Source organism: Astatotilapia calliptera, chromosome 20 (assembly GCF_964374335.1).
Source record: "Astatotilapia calliptera chromosome 20, fAstCal68.1, whole genome shotgun sequence".
Taxonomy (NCBI): Eukaryota; Metazoa; Chordata; class Actinopteri; order Cichliformes; family Cichlidae; genus Astatotilapia; species Astatotilapia calliptera.
In genome coordinates this window covers 36,319,281-36,334,648 of record NC_137441.1, presented here as the reverse complement: position 1 = coordinate 36,334,648, position 15,368 = coordinate 36,319,281, and the positions used below count along the sequence as shown (strand labels likewise).

Genomic DNA, 15,368 nt, shown 5'->3' with positions numbered 1-15,368 from the left:
GCTGGTCTTCTGGGACTTTTCCACACAATCATCTCTAGGGTTTGATGGTATCGTCTGAAAAACAGAAAATATTGATGCTATAAGTCAGGGGAGAATCAACAGAATGCTTTGAGCTGATATCAGAGCAACACTAACTCAAAGAACCGCTGATTACAACCAAGGTGTGCAGATGAGCTCTGAATGCACAACTTGATGCAGAAGCAGCAGAAGACCAGACTGGAAGTCACTCATGTAGGGTGATAAGAGAACAGTGAGGCTACACAAATGCAAACACCAAAACTGACGCTGGAAGAGTGCAAAAAATGGTGGCAGGTGTGATTTATCTCGATTTCTCGTCCACATTCAATTCAATCGAATTAAATTCTGTTCAGTTTTATTTATATAGTGCAACAGTGCATCTTATATCATCTGTATCATGAAGAACTGACGATGTTCTGCAAGCAAAAGAGCAGTCCAAGTACTTTGTACTAGCAAGGTGTAACTAATGAAGTGGCCACCGAGTATACATGGCCTGGTGAAATTTAATCATTATAATCAGGCTCTAATAAACTGGATAAATCAAAAGACTGATATATACAAATGTTTTTTTAAAGATAGGTTATGGTTGTTATTCCCAGGTTTGATATGAACCGAGGTTTATTTTAGTTTGACATGACATAACGGGATTTTCTGTGTTATACAGACACCTTGTGGTGAGTAGGGTGAGTGAAGTCCTCGCTTACACAGGAACTGAAATGTGATGCATCTCGGTGCAAAACACCCAGCCTTACAGGAAGTCACCAGAGAGAGAAAGATTCATTCAACACGTAATAATTAAAACTGATGTGCTCGTTAAGGCTGTTTTGAATATTACATATAATGTAGTTACATGTGTGCTCTAAAAGGTGTTTTCAGTCAAAATGAAACTGTTAAGAAATTTCCTTTCTTGTTTTTCGAGAGCAACTTTCAGCTGAAGACAAAAGGAAGTCACAGTTTGTGGTTAGACGCTAGTTTCATATAAGTTTATAAAAAAAGTATAATTTAAATAACCTGCAGTTTCCGTTCATCCCCTCAAATCACGCCTCAGCTACAGTTTCCAAATGGCCTGCACCATAGTAAAAGGATAACTTTGATTTTAGGAATGCATTTGTTGATGTTGGTAGTTTTTTAAAATTATTTCTTTTGTTTAGTTTTTTTCTGCACAATGAAATATCCCAGCTACGACATGCTGGCTAAGTCATAGACGACTTTAGGTCTAAAATCGTCAAATTGAGCACAATATCGAGCTTTGTCAACAGTTTAGCATCTTGCACATTCTTTCAATTCCCTAAACCCTCCTTTTATTTCACACAAATCAGCAGTTCAACTTTGTATCAACAACAAACATCTGAGTGTGGTTCACCAACACATTTCCTGTTGCCTTAACAAAAAAAGGCAGTTGTCAGAGAGCGACAGGAAAGCTGCTGTCCTGAGGTGAGTTCAGAAATGAAGCTGTCACATACGCCCATTTATACTGCAACTGCGCTCTATTTCCTTTACTGAATGTCACAGCGAAGCAGATAAATGAGTCAACTGAGACACCCAGTCTCTACATGTGCTACACGTGCAGCTCAATGGAAAATGTGGCTGTTCAAGGTCTTCAGTGTAATATGTAAGTTTTTAAGCGTTTATGTTCAATTCTGTAGTTTATAAAGAATATTTTCACTTACATGCAAATCTTAATGCAACTGAACATTGTTTGGTTCTTTGACAGATGCGGTTGCTGTTTGTGCTTCTGAGGATAACGATGGTAGGAAAAACTGTCTTTCATGCCGAGAGCAGATTTTCACACATTTGAGCAGATTGCACTGTTTTAGAAGTTGAAGATGATTTTTGGAAAAAGATTTTTTAAAACATTTTCATGTTGAGCAAAAACACCAGATTCAGTACAGAAGTTAACTGTTAAGATCATAAAGTGTCTCTTAAACCAACATTTATGCACTGAATGCCTACATGGCTGAGTCTGAGTCGAGCAAGAGCAATGTTTAGGAAGTAGAACTTGGGTAAATTTAACAAGAGGAACATGAAGTACTTTATTGTCATGAGTCTGAAAGTTCCTACAACTAGATACACACACTTATAAACTCATGTGTCCGTATTACCTCACACCAGCCTAATCTCAATAGTCTCCTGTCATCATGCCGTAGGTTTCACTTGACAGTATTGAGAGTGGATGTATTGTGTAATTGTTTTGTATGTAGGACACAAAGGATGTTTTCCTCCTTTTTCTACATGAGAAGTGTTTTTAAGTCATTGTTTTGTCAAACTAAAAGTTCTTAAAAGTTGTGAAAAATGTATTCATTTCAATCATTCATGTCTACTAAAAAAAGAATTAGGCATCGCAGTTTGAGATTGGAGCTCTGATTTAACTGTTACCAGTGTTTTTATGAAGTCTCACCTTTACATTGTGGATATGACTCAAACCTTGTTTTTTTAAAATCTAAACTTTGCTCTCCACATCTTTTCTCTTCTTCATCCAGCAACCACCTACAGTTATAGAGAAAGTGAATCGACAGCACCTCCTCCTTTTGGTGAGATTATGACCTCAGTTTTTTTGATCATATGTACTCGTCAAACGCCACTTGCACTGTGCCGCTAACATGTCGGGCTCGTTTTTGGCTTCAGAGCTACCTTAACTGGCATGCCGAGCATCATGCACAGCCTGCACATTAGTGGGCAGCAGTACCTGCATGATGGATTTGTTTTATTTAACCACATCCGATAGGTGACGTATTTCACTGACATCTAGTCAGATCTGAATTCAGTGAACACTTCGTTGTGTTCAAGAATACAGCGCGAGTGTTTGAGCTTTGGCATGCCGTCCTGTTGAATAGATGGGTACAATTTATCAGTAAAGGAATGGGCAGGGCCAGCAACAACGGGCTACTTGAGTAAGCTTTTTAGGTGATGTCTGATTGATGCTGTAGAGTATCTAAAGACTTCCTACTGACCCATAAAACACCCCATTCAACGCAACAATTCTGAGGTTGTGTCATTACAGAAATCTAACCAATCAAAATGTTTTTTCCGGTCTTTAATTGTCAAGTTTTGGTAACTTTGGTTTCCTGTTCTTACCTGACACGATTAGCATCTGGTGTTTTTGTGCTCACATCTACTTCAGCTTTTACTGCGTTCTACATTCACAGATGCTCCTCTGTGTACTTCGTTTGTGATTATTCTTTTAGATTTACTGATATTTTTATATTACGTCTGTAGCCATCATTAGGGGGGTTTTGCTCAGATTCTGGATATACGAATGGAATCTAAACTCCCAGTTGTTTTTCTTTTAGGAGTGTAAACCCTCATTCATTCCCATTCTTTCACTTTTTTTAATCAATTTTCAGAGCCTCCGGTACCAGTTCTGGAGCGAACGTCCTCCTGGTCAGACGTCTTCTCTTCTGAGAAAGTAGTGCTAGAATGTAAAGCCACTAGCAGCTCGGAGCTGATCATCACATGGAAGAAAGATGGAAGCCCTCTAGGTTCTGGTCCAAATCTGTCTCCGTCCCCAGATAAGTCAGTGCTTACAATCACAGCGTCATCAACACAAGATTCTGGAAATTACACCTGTGTGGTTGAGGGCAAAAAGAAGCCCAGTCAAACTAAAGAAAGTGGACCTGTCAAAATTACAGTTTATGGTAAGGTTCGTTGCAATATTTGTGCTGTATTTATAGAGAGAGTGTAGACTGCTGAAGCATGCCCTTTTCTTTCTGTGTCCTGAGCAGCAAGCACACCCAAGCTGTGTGTAACTTTGGATGCATGTATAGTACTTGGATGATGTACATAGCAATTTGGCTTTCTTACTGATACTCTTTTAACCTGCAGTTAAAAGTTCTCTTTTTTTGTGTTACAGACCCACCAACACCAGGTCTGCAGCTTCAGACTGCCTGGAAAGATGTGTTTGAAGGTGAGGCGGTGGAATTTCGCTGTCACGTTGTCAGCAGCACCCCTGGCTGGACGTTTACATGGCACAGAAATAAGCAGCAGCTCCAAAATAACCCAGTTGAGATCATTAATGGGGACGGATCATCATTAAAAATCAACCCGGTCCGTCAGACGCATAAAGGATCATATACCTGCAAAGCTCACCTTACATCTAGGGGAGTGAACTCTGGATTCAGCAACGAGGTTATGATCCAAGTTAGCGGTGAGTTTTCTTGCATGTGCATGGCATTACTTTAACTTGCATTAACAGTTTAAGAAATAACAAAGTAATAAGAGTACGACAGGCTAACAGGGTGATTCTGTCACTGTGGACAGAGCCAAACAGTCTGTTTTGGCCCTCTGCGTTGCTTCATATATACCTCACAGACAAACATGAGATTCTTATCAGTTTTCTCAAACCTCACCACAACAGTAGGTGAACACAAGTAAAATTATTGTTGTAAATAAGCAGTTGGTATTGTGAATATGCAAAATGCTAATCTTGTGTATAAGCAGGTCATATTTTGCGTTGTCCATACTGTTATTAAAACCTCAAAACTTCTTTGTACTCCGTGAAACAGCATTTTGAGAGCATCTTCCTTCCGTTATTTTCTGCATCGTCTGTCGAAACAGGATGTTGTGGCGTAGCATAAAGCAGAGAGGGATGCCTCAAAAGCCGTCAGGGTGTTAGAACATAGGTGGAGCTGTGAGGGAAAGAATAAGATCATTTGTGTAAAAGGACACATCCTGTTTTACACACTAAATAATAGAAATCATTGCTAGCTGCAACTGTAAAAGCATGCTATGTTAAATGGTTAATGTGTCTGCTTTCGTCAGAGATTCCAGTTCCAACTTCAACAGACACACTCAAGTGGGCACATGTGTTCCCCACCGAGAGTGTGAAGTTCAAGTGTGGGATGGGGCAGGGCGCCTGTGACTGGATGTATACATGGTAGAGAGATGGGACGCAGGTCCACGCTGATGGTACTGTGTCTTTAGATGTGAATGAGGCTCTGCTTCAGCTGGTCATATAGGAAAAAATAAGTGTAGTGGAAAAATCCAGAACAGGGCTGTCACCAGCCAAACCAGTTCTGAAGTTTCTCTCCCAGTGTGGTGAGTTTTAGAAATTTACACAACATCACAAACGCTTTTGTGTATTTTTACAAGGGAATTTTTTCAAGTTCAGGTATAAAACATATCAAATATTATATCAAAATACAAGAGTAATTGTTTGAGGCACGTCACAATGTCCACATTAAATACTGCATAATTTTTGATTGTCATGTTCATATCCCCTCAGCTGAGAAACCCACTCTCACACTGACACGAGATCCAGAATACGATGTGATGTTTGCTGGAGAAGCGGTCACCTTCAGCTGTGCCATCAGTGTCCAGTCTGCATGGACGTACCTGTGGTACAAAGATGGCAGTAAGGTTACTGGATCATCAGACAAACTTAAAGTTCAAATTCGTGGAACAGCAGATCAGGGACCGTATACATGCAAAGCAACAAGAGGTCAAAATTCAGCCTTCATCACTGATTCAAGTGGAGCTAAACAACTTAAAGTGCAAGGTAAGTTTCTATTGACTCTTCTTCAGAATATTTGTTTGTAGTCCAGCAGCTTTGTTCCTGCTTTCATTTCAGAACCTTTTTCATGAACACTTCAGTTGCTTCTGTCTAAAATAAAAAAGACACTACTTCCTCTTTGTCTGTTCAGAAAACAAGCCTAAGCCTACAATAACTCAACAGCCAGATGCTGAAAAGCTTTACGTTGGAGAAAACGTGTCCTTTGAATGCAAAGTTGAAAACTCAGATGGATGGAGCTATGACTGGTACAAAGATGAAGCATCAATTCCCAACAACAGCAACAGTTTAAAAATGGAAGGACTCGTTTTGTTAAACGGGGGAGTTTATAAGTGCAAGGCCAAAAGAGACAAAACAGGATTCAACACAGAATTCAGTGACCAGCGGACCGTACAAATCTCTGGTGAGCTAAAGAAAGACACTTTGAAATCATGTGATTTGAGATACTTTGGGGTATTATTATGGGGAGAATCAAAACAGAAAATCTCTAATGATTTGTAAAATGATTAACAAGTCTCTTATATTTTATTTTTTAGAAATTCCTGTTCCAACTTTGAAGCTAGTAACCAAATGGCCAGATGTGTTCCCCACTGAGAGTGTAAATATGATCTGTGAGATGCAGACGGACAGCGCTGACTGGACATACGCGTTTTACAGAGATGGCACAAAGGTCCAGCATTATAATTCAGATAATCTTTCCATCACCTCTGCTTCAACCTCAGACGGGGGAAGCTACAGCTGCTCAGGAAAACTGAAGAGCAGGGACGTCTACAGCACCAAAGGTTCTCCACTAAATCTTCATGTCGATGGTGAGATTTGTTTTCTTCTTCTGATTTTTGACACGGTTCTTCATTGAAACTTGTCTTTTTCAGTTTTGCTGTGTTAGCTGTAATTTTAAAGTAAAGGTTTAAAATGTTGCAAATGTAAGGCTGTTGACTCTCCTGCTAACAGTTAGAGAATGACAGTGATAACTCATTTACAAATGTGCAAGGTATGTTTATATAAACTCTTCTTCAGAATATTTATTTGTAGTCCAGCAGGTTTGTTTCTGCTTTCATTTATAAAAACTCTTCTGAAGTTTCTCTCACTGTGGTGAGTTTTAGAAATTTACACAACATCACAAATGCTTTTGTGTATTTTTACAAAGGAACTTTTTCAAGTTCAGGTATAAAACATATCAAATATTATATCAAAATACAAGAGTAATTGTTTGAGGCACGTCACAATGTCCACATTAAATACTGCATAATTTTTGATTGTCATGTTCATATCCCCTCAGCTGAGAAACCCACTCTCACACTGACACGAGATCCAGAATACGATGTGATGTTTGCTGGAGAAGCGGTCACCTTCAGCTGTGCCATCAGTGTCCAGTCTGAATGGACGTACCTGTGGTACATAAATGGCAGTAAGGTTACTGGATCATCAGACAAACTTAAAGTTCAAATTCGTGGAACAGCAGATCAGGGATCGTATACATGCAAAGCAACAAGAGGTCAAAATTCAGCCTTCATCATTGATTCAAGTGGAGCTAAACAACTTAAAGTGCAAGGTAAGTTTCTATTGACTCTTCTTCAGAATATCTGTTTGTAGTCCAGCAGCTTTGTTCCTGCTTTCATTTCAGAACCTTTTTCATGAACACTTCAGTTGCTTCTGTCTAAAATTAAAAAAACACTACTTCCTCTTTGTCTGTTCAGAAAACAAGCCTAAGCCTACAATAACTCAACAGCCAGATGCTAAAAAGCTTTACGTTGGAGAAAACGTGTCCTTTGAATGCAAAGTTGAAAACTCAGATGGATGGAGCTATGACTGGTACAAAGATGAAGCATCAATTCCCAACAACAGCAACAGTTTAAAAATGAAAGGACTCGTTTTGTTAAACGGGGGAGTTTATAAGTGCAAGGCCAAAAGAGAGAAAACAGGATTCAACACAGAATTCAGTGACCAGCGGACCGTACAAATCTCTGGTGAGCTAAAGAAAGACTCTTTGAAATCATGTGATTTGAGATACTTTGGGGTATTATTATGGGGAGAATCAAAACAGAAAATCTCTAATGATTTGTAAAATGATTAACAAGTCTCTTATATTTTATTTTTTAGAAATTCCTGTTCCAACTTTGAAGCTAGTAACCAAATGGCCAGATGTGTTCCCCACTGAGAGTGTAAATATGAGCTGTGAGATGCAGAAGGACAGCGCTGACTGGACATACGCGTTTTACAGAGATGGCACAAAGGTCCAGCATTATAATTCAGATAAGGGCAGAAATCTTTCCATCACCTCTGCTTCAACCTCAGACGGGGGAAGCTACAGCTGCTCAGGAAAACTGAAGAGCAGGGACGTCTACAGCACCAAAAGTTCTCCACTAAATCTTCATGTCTATGGTGAGATTTGTTTTCTTCTTCTGATTTTTGACACGGTTCTTCATTGAAACTTGTCTTTTTCAGTTTTGCTGTGTTAGCTGTAATTTTAAAGTAAAGGTTTAAAATGTTGCGAATGTAAGGCTGTTGACTCTCCTGCTAACAGTTAGACTGTGAGAGTGTTGACCCGTTTACAAATGCGATGTTCAGTATGAGATCACACCAGAGGGGGAAGGTTGGCTTGAAAATTAGAGAAGCCATAAAAACACAAACACCCATGTTAACCTCATTCAATGCAAAGGTGATAAAGTCTTCAGGAAGTCAGCGGTTAATTCACATGAAGTCTAGTAAAGTTATTATTGTATTTACACACTAAAAAGTACATTAAAAATGTTGTTGTGTTTACTGTAGCATCATAGGGATGGAGCAGCATCATCGTGTAACTCTGTAACTACCTCAAATAAAAAAGTTTTTTCATCATGGCAGAGAAGTGTTCTCGTTAAGAAAATGGATATTTAAAGCAGTGCAGACTAGTTAATGGTCGTCTTACCTTTAGATCAGGTACGCCGTCTGACTTGTATTTCAGTGCTCTTGTACAACTCTTATTGTTGATTCTTATCAACCCTCAGATGCAAAACCGACAGTCACACTGGAGCAGAATCCGGCACATAATTTGATGCACTCTGAGGACTCAGTGTCCTTTAACTGTCACGTTAATGTTTCCTCTGGATGGACGTATCTGTGGTACAAAGATGGCAGCAAGTTAGACTTATCTGGAAGCAAATACAACATCACTTCTGTGGCAACAAAAGACTCTGGTTCATATAAATGCAATGTTAGCAGAGGAACAGAAAGGGTCTTCTATTCAAGCTACAGTAACAAAATAAAGCTCAACGTTGAAGGTACGTTTTTTGATTTCCTCCTTTCATTCTTCTGGTTTTGAATGTTCGTTATTCACTTCTTGGTTGCGTTTATTACAGAGCGCCCAAAGGCTTCTATAGTCCTGCTAACTGGCTGGTCAGACGTCTTCTCCACTGATAGCTTGAGTCTAAAATGTGAAGTAAAGGAGAGCACGCACAACTGGATGCATTACACATGGTAATATAACAATGTTCATAATTATTAGTGCCCTGTGTAGATTCTGCTCTTTAGGAAAATTCAGCAGTAATGCAGATTTTCAATAAACTGAATTTTAATAGGTTCAAAGAGGGGGAACGAATCGATTCATTCAATGTGACACATACAGTAACTCCCAGCAATGACCCCGACCAGAGTACTTACACCTGCTGTGCACATGCTGATGAGAGACCCTTATACTCAAAATCCAGTGACTCCTTCAAGACCAAGAACCTTCGTAAGTACAACTGAGCTCTGCTAGTTATGAATCTTCTCTCAAAATAATATTCTGTCATTAATCTTGTGCTTTGTTTTGTTTTAATGTTTAGTGTTAAAGAGGCGGGTGCTTCTTTCCATCTCTGGCTGCATCGTCTTTGGTATCGCTGCGGTCTTGATAGGATGCGTGGCCCTGAGAGTCTTCCGCAAACCAAGTATGCTTTCTTATCTTTTTGACTGTGCAAATTCTAAAACTCTGTAAGAACCAACATCATAACTTTTAGAATGAATGAAAGTGGGCAAACTGAAGAGTGAAATAAAAAACCTTTAGAAAAACGATTTGCACCTAAATCTGCAGCTGCATTTGGTTGGACAGGTGCAGAAATTTTATCTATTCAGCCTGCACTTTTACCCTCGCACTGCTCTCAAAGTGTCTTTCTTGGGCATCTCTCCCACTCGACATTATTAAACAGACTACGTACCAGTAAGTTAGTGAATCATTTTGTAGCTAAAGATAAACTATTATCTTAAAGGGTTAATGGAATCCAAAATCAGCACAGTATTAAGGTGACACCCAACTTATATAAATGTCCAAATCAATACAAGTATCACAAAAACTTGAGCTGTTAATTTTCACACAGATGGTCGTGATGACAAAATGGAAGAGGTCAACCTGTTTCCAACAATGGCCGAGCTAAAGATAACTGGTAAGTTAGCACCATGTCAGTGACGTGGTTTTGGTCGCCCTTTCCAAGTATGCTGTAGATAGAGGCCGCCACAAAAAACAAAAAAAAAAAGAAAGGCTGGGAAACTACCGACTTGCACATAAAAGTTTAGGTGTGACTTCCTGTATTTAACTTCTTTATTCCTCTTACTGCAGATGTGCCGTGTCCACTGGTTGAGTACATCACTGATGCCTCTCTGAATGCACCAGCTAAAGGTAAAAATAAATAAATCTCGTAATGAGTGAGCACATAAGTCCTTTTTCGAAGAAGTCGTTATCATGATTGATTCATCTGCTGCTTTTGTAACTATGTAATATGAGGAAACTGAGAATACATCACTTCCTTGGGAGAAACAAAATACTTCCTTTAAATGTCATATTTTGCAGTAAGTCTGAAACTGAAAAGTAAGAAAATCGCTGTAAGCAGAGAAGATTTGATTGACATACTTAAATAAGCGCTCAGCTGTCGTAAAAGATGCTGATTCTTTTCTTTCTTAATCCGTCTGAACAGAAGAAGAGGAGGAGAATGGCACAGTCTGCAGTGAAACAACACCCTTACCAATAACCAAGCAGGAGGACCAAGGTAATAAAGTTTAAATCACAAATGCACTTTGCTAATGCGCTTATTTTTTTAATCTGCGGTGATGATGATGATGATCCTGTGTCAGCGTTTCTAAAACATAAAACACAATTTCTCTGTTTTTCCACAAACCTGGTCTTTAGCTGCAACGACTGACAACCAGGAAACAACAGAAACCAACGGTGGGCTGAGTTCTTTTCTAAAATGAATGACGAAGTCTTTGCATCAACAACAGGCCTATCAATGAGTCAGCAGACGTACTTCAGCTCTGTGAGGCTTTAATGGTCAGTGCACACCAGAAAACAACATCTTTGTGCGATCTAGTGATGTGGCAGTCACAGGACATCTGAAACTCAGCTGAAGATCATTACAATTGATGTGAAAGGTTTTCGTTTTAGACGTACTCTGTCATGGCCCGACAGCTGGAAACTCTTCAGGGCGAGATAGTTTTAAAAAACCAGCTACTGAAAAAAATAAACATATGATAAAATATGCATGAACAGATATTTTATACACACATTTCCAAACAGCACAAAACTGTTGAGGATTTATGCATCGTTTAATTCACATTGTTTGAATGAATTTGGATTTTAAGGCACTGTTAAATAGAAAAAACATTATTTATGAGCTGAACATCATTTATAACCACTGTTCATTTTGAGTTGCTGTATATATTTTACATGTACGATGACGTGGAGGAGAATTTATTCGTTGTTCTTCAGTTAGATCTTCAGTTCTCCGAGCAAGCAGCAGATGTCAGCAGATGTAACACAGGCTGTGGTGTTGTCCAAACTTTATTTTTACCGTAACGATGAATGTCACTTTTGTTCTTTGCTTCTTGCTTCGTTTTCTAACCACTTGGATGTTGATTAGTTGATGTATTTATGTAAAAATTCAAGCATTTTAAGTTTCCACATGAATTGTGTTAATAAAAAGTATAAAATGTTGCCAAGAGTGCATAAACTAACAACATTCTGCACCGTGTGACTGCAAGAAGCACGCATTCAGCCAGTGGGAATTTCACAAGTAGTGCGATTTGTGGATCAGTCGGTGGGGAGGTCCGTGCATCTGTAGCAGTGACAAGAAAGAGGACAGAATCCACATGGAAAACCAAGTTACCATCTATAAATAAACCTGTGATGAACCAAAAACAGCATGGTGGCTCACTGCATGCACAACACACACACTGACTCACATCTACTTGAGGATATCTGCCAGTTTTTCCATATAGTAGTTGTAGTTCTCCTGACAATCCTCCCAGGGTGTAAAGCTCTGATCCTCCTTCTCCACGTACGTTTCCCACACATGCAGGAAGTCAGACGGCTTCATCATTCGCAGTTTGCAGCCGGCTCTCACCAGGCCCTTAAGCCCTTCAACTATCTCTGGCTCCTCCCACTCGAAGAGACGGGAACAGAATATACAAAGACGCATCTTTTTGCGCTGCTGGAGGATGCTGGCCAACTTGGCTGCACAGGCCACACAGGGACTAGATGATACATACCATGTGACATCACACTCTAGAGAGGCATTAGGGAGCACCTACAGATGTGGGAGTCGAGGTTTGAGTCTAGTTTGTATTATGAAGTTAGAAATGAGAAAACTAGAGTTCACATTTGGGCACAATGGCATTACCTGTTCAAAGAAGGCCACCTCAGCGTGAGCGGTGGCATGTTCGTCCTCCATGTAACCTTTCAGAGGCTCTGCGCTGCCTCCTGCTGTATCCACTCTGAAACACAGGAGGGTTTTGTTCCTCCCTGATGAGTACTCCACATTCCTGAACTGAAACTTGAAGTAGAATGGGCTCATCTGTTCCCTGGTAGAGTAAAAGTGTGAGTTTTAACAAAGACGCCCTTTTGCCTTGTGAGTGAATCTAAAAGGAAGTGGTTTACTGGCAGAAACTGCTCTCATTATCAGGGTCAAAAGGTTTGTCCTCTGTCACCTCTCATTGTGGTTCATGACAGTGCAATGTGAGAAAAAGTCACAAATGACTTTCCAGGTGGGCAGACGTGCACTTGCTTGCCTAAGCATGGGTTGCTCATTTTGTGATGATCCAAACTAAAGTAATAAATAAAATGAAAAATAAAGAGCCAACGACTGAACGTTATGGCCTAAAGAACCTATACCAGCCAACTCCACCTGCCCGGACTTAATAATCTACTGTTCTACTGCACAAGGAGAGCCAGATGGATCACACAAAATAGATCTCATATAATGTTGATGGCGCTTTGCTTTGACAGCACATAGTCATAGGACAGATACGGGAAACAGATGCTAGGCAGGGGGATATATCTGGGGCCGGCTTCAGTGTTCACTTCGTGACTCATCCCTATTCTTACCACTACGCTAATAACAGCATGTGCAAGTCACCAGTTTCCTGTCTCATTGAAATCAAGTAAAGAACATGCACTTTAGAACAATATGACTTATACATAGAAAGGACTTCATCTATAAGATAAAACATGCTTGTGTTAAAGACTAAAACAGGTTAGTGGGACACACTGTTTTGAACTCCTTTATGGCATACGCAGTAAATTTTACCCACCCTGTGACGATCTCAAACGGAGGCAGTTCTATAGGCTGAAACTCCCCATTTTCATCACTGCTTTTTGCGTCTGCGCCTGCTGCCCCCTCACTTTCCCCATTCCTCTTCTCTTCATCTGTCTTTGGCTGCTCAGGGACCTTCTCTGGTTTCTTCTGGGGTTTTTCTGGCTTTTTTGCCGTATTCTCGTTCACCTTTTCCTTTTCTTTGTCCTTCTCACTATTCGTTTTGCTTTCCGCCTTCTTTTCTTTCCTCTTGACGCTGAACCGGCTGTTTCTGTCCGCCATGATTCTGTGCAAGTAGGTGACGGTGTCGGATGAAGAGCAGGGGTGAAAAGGAGAGAGAGAGACAGATGGGGAGGGGTGGAGGGTATAAGTGGAGTCATGACCCTAGTGCATTACAGAAATAGCACCTATTGTGTGCTAAGGTTGGAGTCAAAACATGTGCATATCTGACCAGGGTAGGGGGTAGGTGGCTCAGTTAACTAAGTCCCCTGCCTACAGTGGCCTGGCTATTAAAAGGCCAAATGACCAAACATGACTGACTGCCAGTGTGTGCGTGTGGTGAAAGGGACAAGACGAGCCTTAAATTTCTTCCATAATTTAGGCAATGTCCAAAAAATGAAAGACAAACCAAACAGCGTGCACAAATGTGCCGCCTCAAGCACGAGTGCTTTTCAATCCATCAGGCTTTCTAACTGTCAGCAGGCCAGCAACAGGCAGGTTATTAATAACACTGCTTGGCTGAGTGTGCGTGTCTGTGTGTACGGGGTAACCAGGGCTTTCAAGATACTAAACACCGCTTCTGTTTGTGCCAACTCCGATGTCCTGCAGCCCATTAGGCATTAGGAAGGCCAGCTAAAGGGCACCTCAAATAGGAGAGTATTTGGAGCAGAGCAGCACAAGCAAATGCAAACTCAGTGTGTAAAAGAGGGTTTGTCTCTGTGCTGTGAATAAGAGTGCGAGAGTGTGCAGTGGCCTAGTGTGCATGTGCCCGTGAACAATCAATCTATGAAATCACCCTGCATCAATATGGTGCTTTGCTGAGGCCATCGTGCAGGGGAGAGGGAAGAATTGGTTTTGTAAGGGTGTGAGCATTTTGTGTGTCTGTGTGCGGATGGAAAATGTCCTTCTGCACTGCAGATGTAATAACTTGAGGTATAAGGACCAGGGAGGGAGTGAGGGGGCAGTTCAATTACAATTTCCTCCCCCTCCCCCGGTCTCACTGTCTGCCAAGTAATTCATTTCAGAGGCAATTACCAACAGGGCTGCATCCCAGCCCAGTCGTCTAACTCAAATGGATGAGCTGTCACAGCTGGGGAGGGGCAGGTGGGTGCCTCAAGCTGCTCCACATATACTAACAAAGAACAACAACAACACACCCATGGAAAGCTGGGAAAACACGCGCTTCAAAGATGAACACAGTGGCACGTCCACACAGATATCTAGTTCCATATCTAAATCCAGAGACGTCCCGGGGTGATAACCATTAAGATCACAGCAATCTTTGATAATTATGATCTATGAGGGGGATCTCTTTGTATCGCCCACAGATTAGCACATTGATTTTCAAAAACAAAAACTGTTACACTGGGTTTTTTTCTCTTTTTTTTGCAGGTAATAATAATAAATAGATGTAAGCCTTGTGAGAGCACTATCAGGGGTTCATCTTCAGACTGACTGATGCTGTTGTTTATGGTCACTTTATTGATCATAGCTCCTTAATTGAGGCACTGAAACGCTTCATCCCTTTAATGTGGTATTATAGAACAAATGTACAGTAGCTGCATGCAGTCCTGACATTTATTTCTCAGGTCTTTAGAAATAAGATTTTGTGAGGCTTGTTGCCTGTGATAAGGGAAGAGGGAGGGGGTGCAGGATGTGACTGCTGCCTGCCTGCTGACTCAAATTTAACTGTAATGGAATTATTGCAATTACCCAGCCTCCCTGCAGGCCCAGCCCAGAGTAAGAAAGCAAAAAAAGGCTAACACACACTACTTTATTCCCTGTTTTCCTTCGTAAGGATGCTCTGCAAAATTATTTCAAAATATCTATGTGAAGTTCAACAAAGAAAAATCTTTGTCGTGGCACAAACAGTCATTCCTTGCTAGTCTTCTGTGACAGACACAGGGTCAAACCCATTTCACTTCCTCAAAGTTCACATGAAATTGAAAAAAGGAGGGTGGGGGGGGGGGTGCTGATAATAAAAATGAAATGAAATTCACCTCTCCTCTGAAGGATTGACAGAGGACGATATAAATAAGGGTCAAAATGATACACATGAAGCACAATCCATGTCTTCTTCAAAATAA

General features: G+C 40.5%; 2 protein-coding genes across 4 annotated transcripts; one reads left to right on the top strand and one right to left on the bottom strand.

Annotated features, from left to right (window-relative positions):
* The first annotated feature begins 1,420 nt into the window (after window positions 1-1,420).
* On the top strand, window positions 1,421-11,465 carry LOC113012922 (cell adhesion molecule CEACAM5). Of its 3 annotated transcripts, XM_080295115.1 has the most exons (20): window positions 1,421-1,452; window positions 1,531-1,630; window positions 1,733-1,768; window positions 2,499-2,549; window positions 3,363-3,653; window positions 3,869-4,162; window positions 5,240-5,512; window positions 5,658-5,927; window positions 6,061-6,333; window positions 6,804-7,076; window positions 7,222-7,491; window positions 7,625-7,906; window positions 8,512-8,784; window positions 8,863-8,980; window positions 9,082-9,236; window positions 9,328-9,429; window positions 9,856-9,921; window positions 10,095-10,154; window positions 10,450-10,521; window positions 10,662-11,465. In XM_080295115.1, the coding sequence occupies exons 2-20, from the start codon at window positions 1,543-1,545 to the stop codon at window positions 10,724-10,726; spliced, it is 3,312 nt and encodes a 1,103-aa protein (XP_080151241.1). In that variant the 5' UTR covers window positions 1,421-1,452; window positions 1,531-1,542; the 3' UTR covers window positions 10,727-11,465. The 3 variants fall into 3 exon arrangements, with proteins under 3 accessions (XP_080151241.1, XP_080151243.1, XP_080151242.1); XM_080295116.1 differs by lacking the exon at window positions 1,421-1,452 and having other exon boundaries at window positions 1,510-1,630; XM_080295117.1 differs by lacking the exons at window positions 5,240-5,512; window positions 5,658-5,927.
* apobec2b (apolipoprotein B mRNA editing enzyme, catalytic polypeptide-like 2b) lies at window positions 10,780-13,454 on the bottom strand. The gene is made up of 4 exons (XM_026153427.2): window positions 13,061-13,454; window positions 12,151-12,331; window positions 11,714-12,057; window positions 10,780-11,586 (listed from the first exon to the last, which is right to left on the bottom strand). Exons 1-3 carry the CDS (start codon window positions 13,342-13,344, stop codon window positions 11,716-11,718), a joined length of 807 nt encoding a protein of 268 aa, XP_026009212.1. The 5' UTR covers window positions 13,345-13,454; the 3' UTR covers window positions 10,780-11,586; window positions 11,714-11,715.
* Between the last annotated feature and the right edge of the window lie 1,914 nt (window positions 13,455-15,368).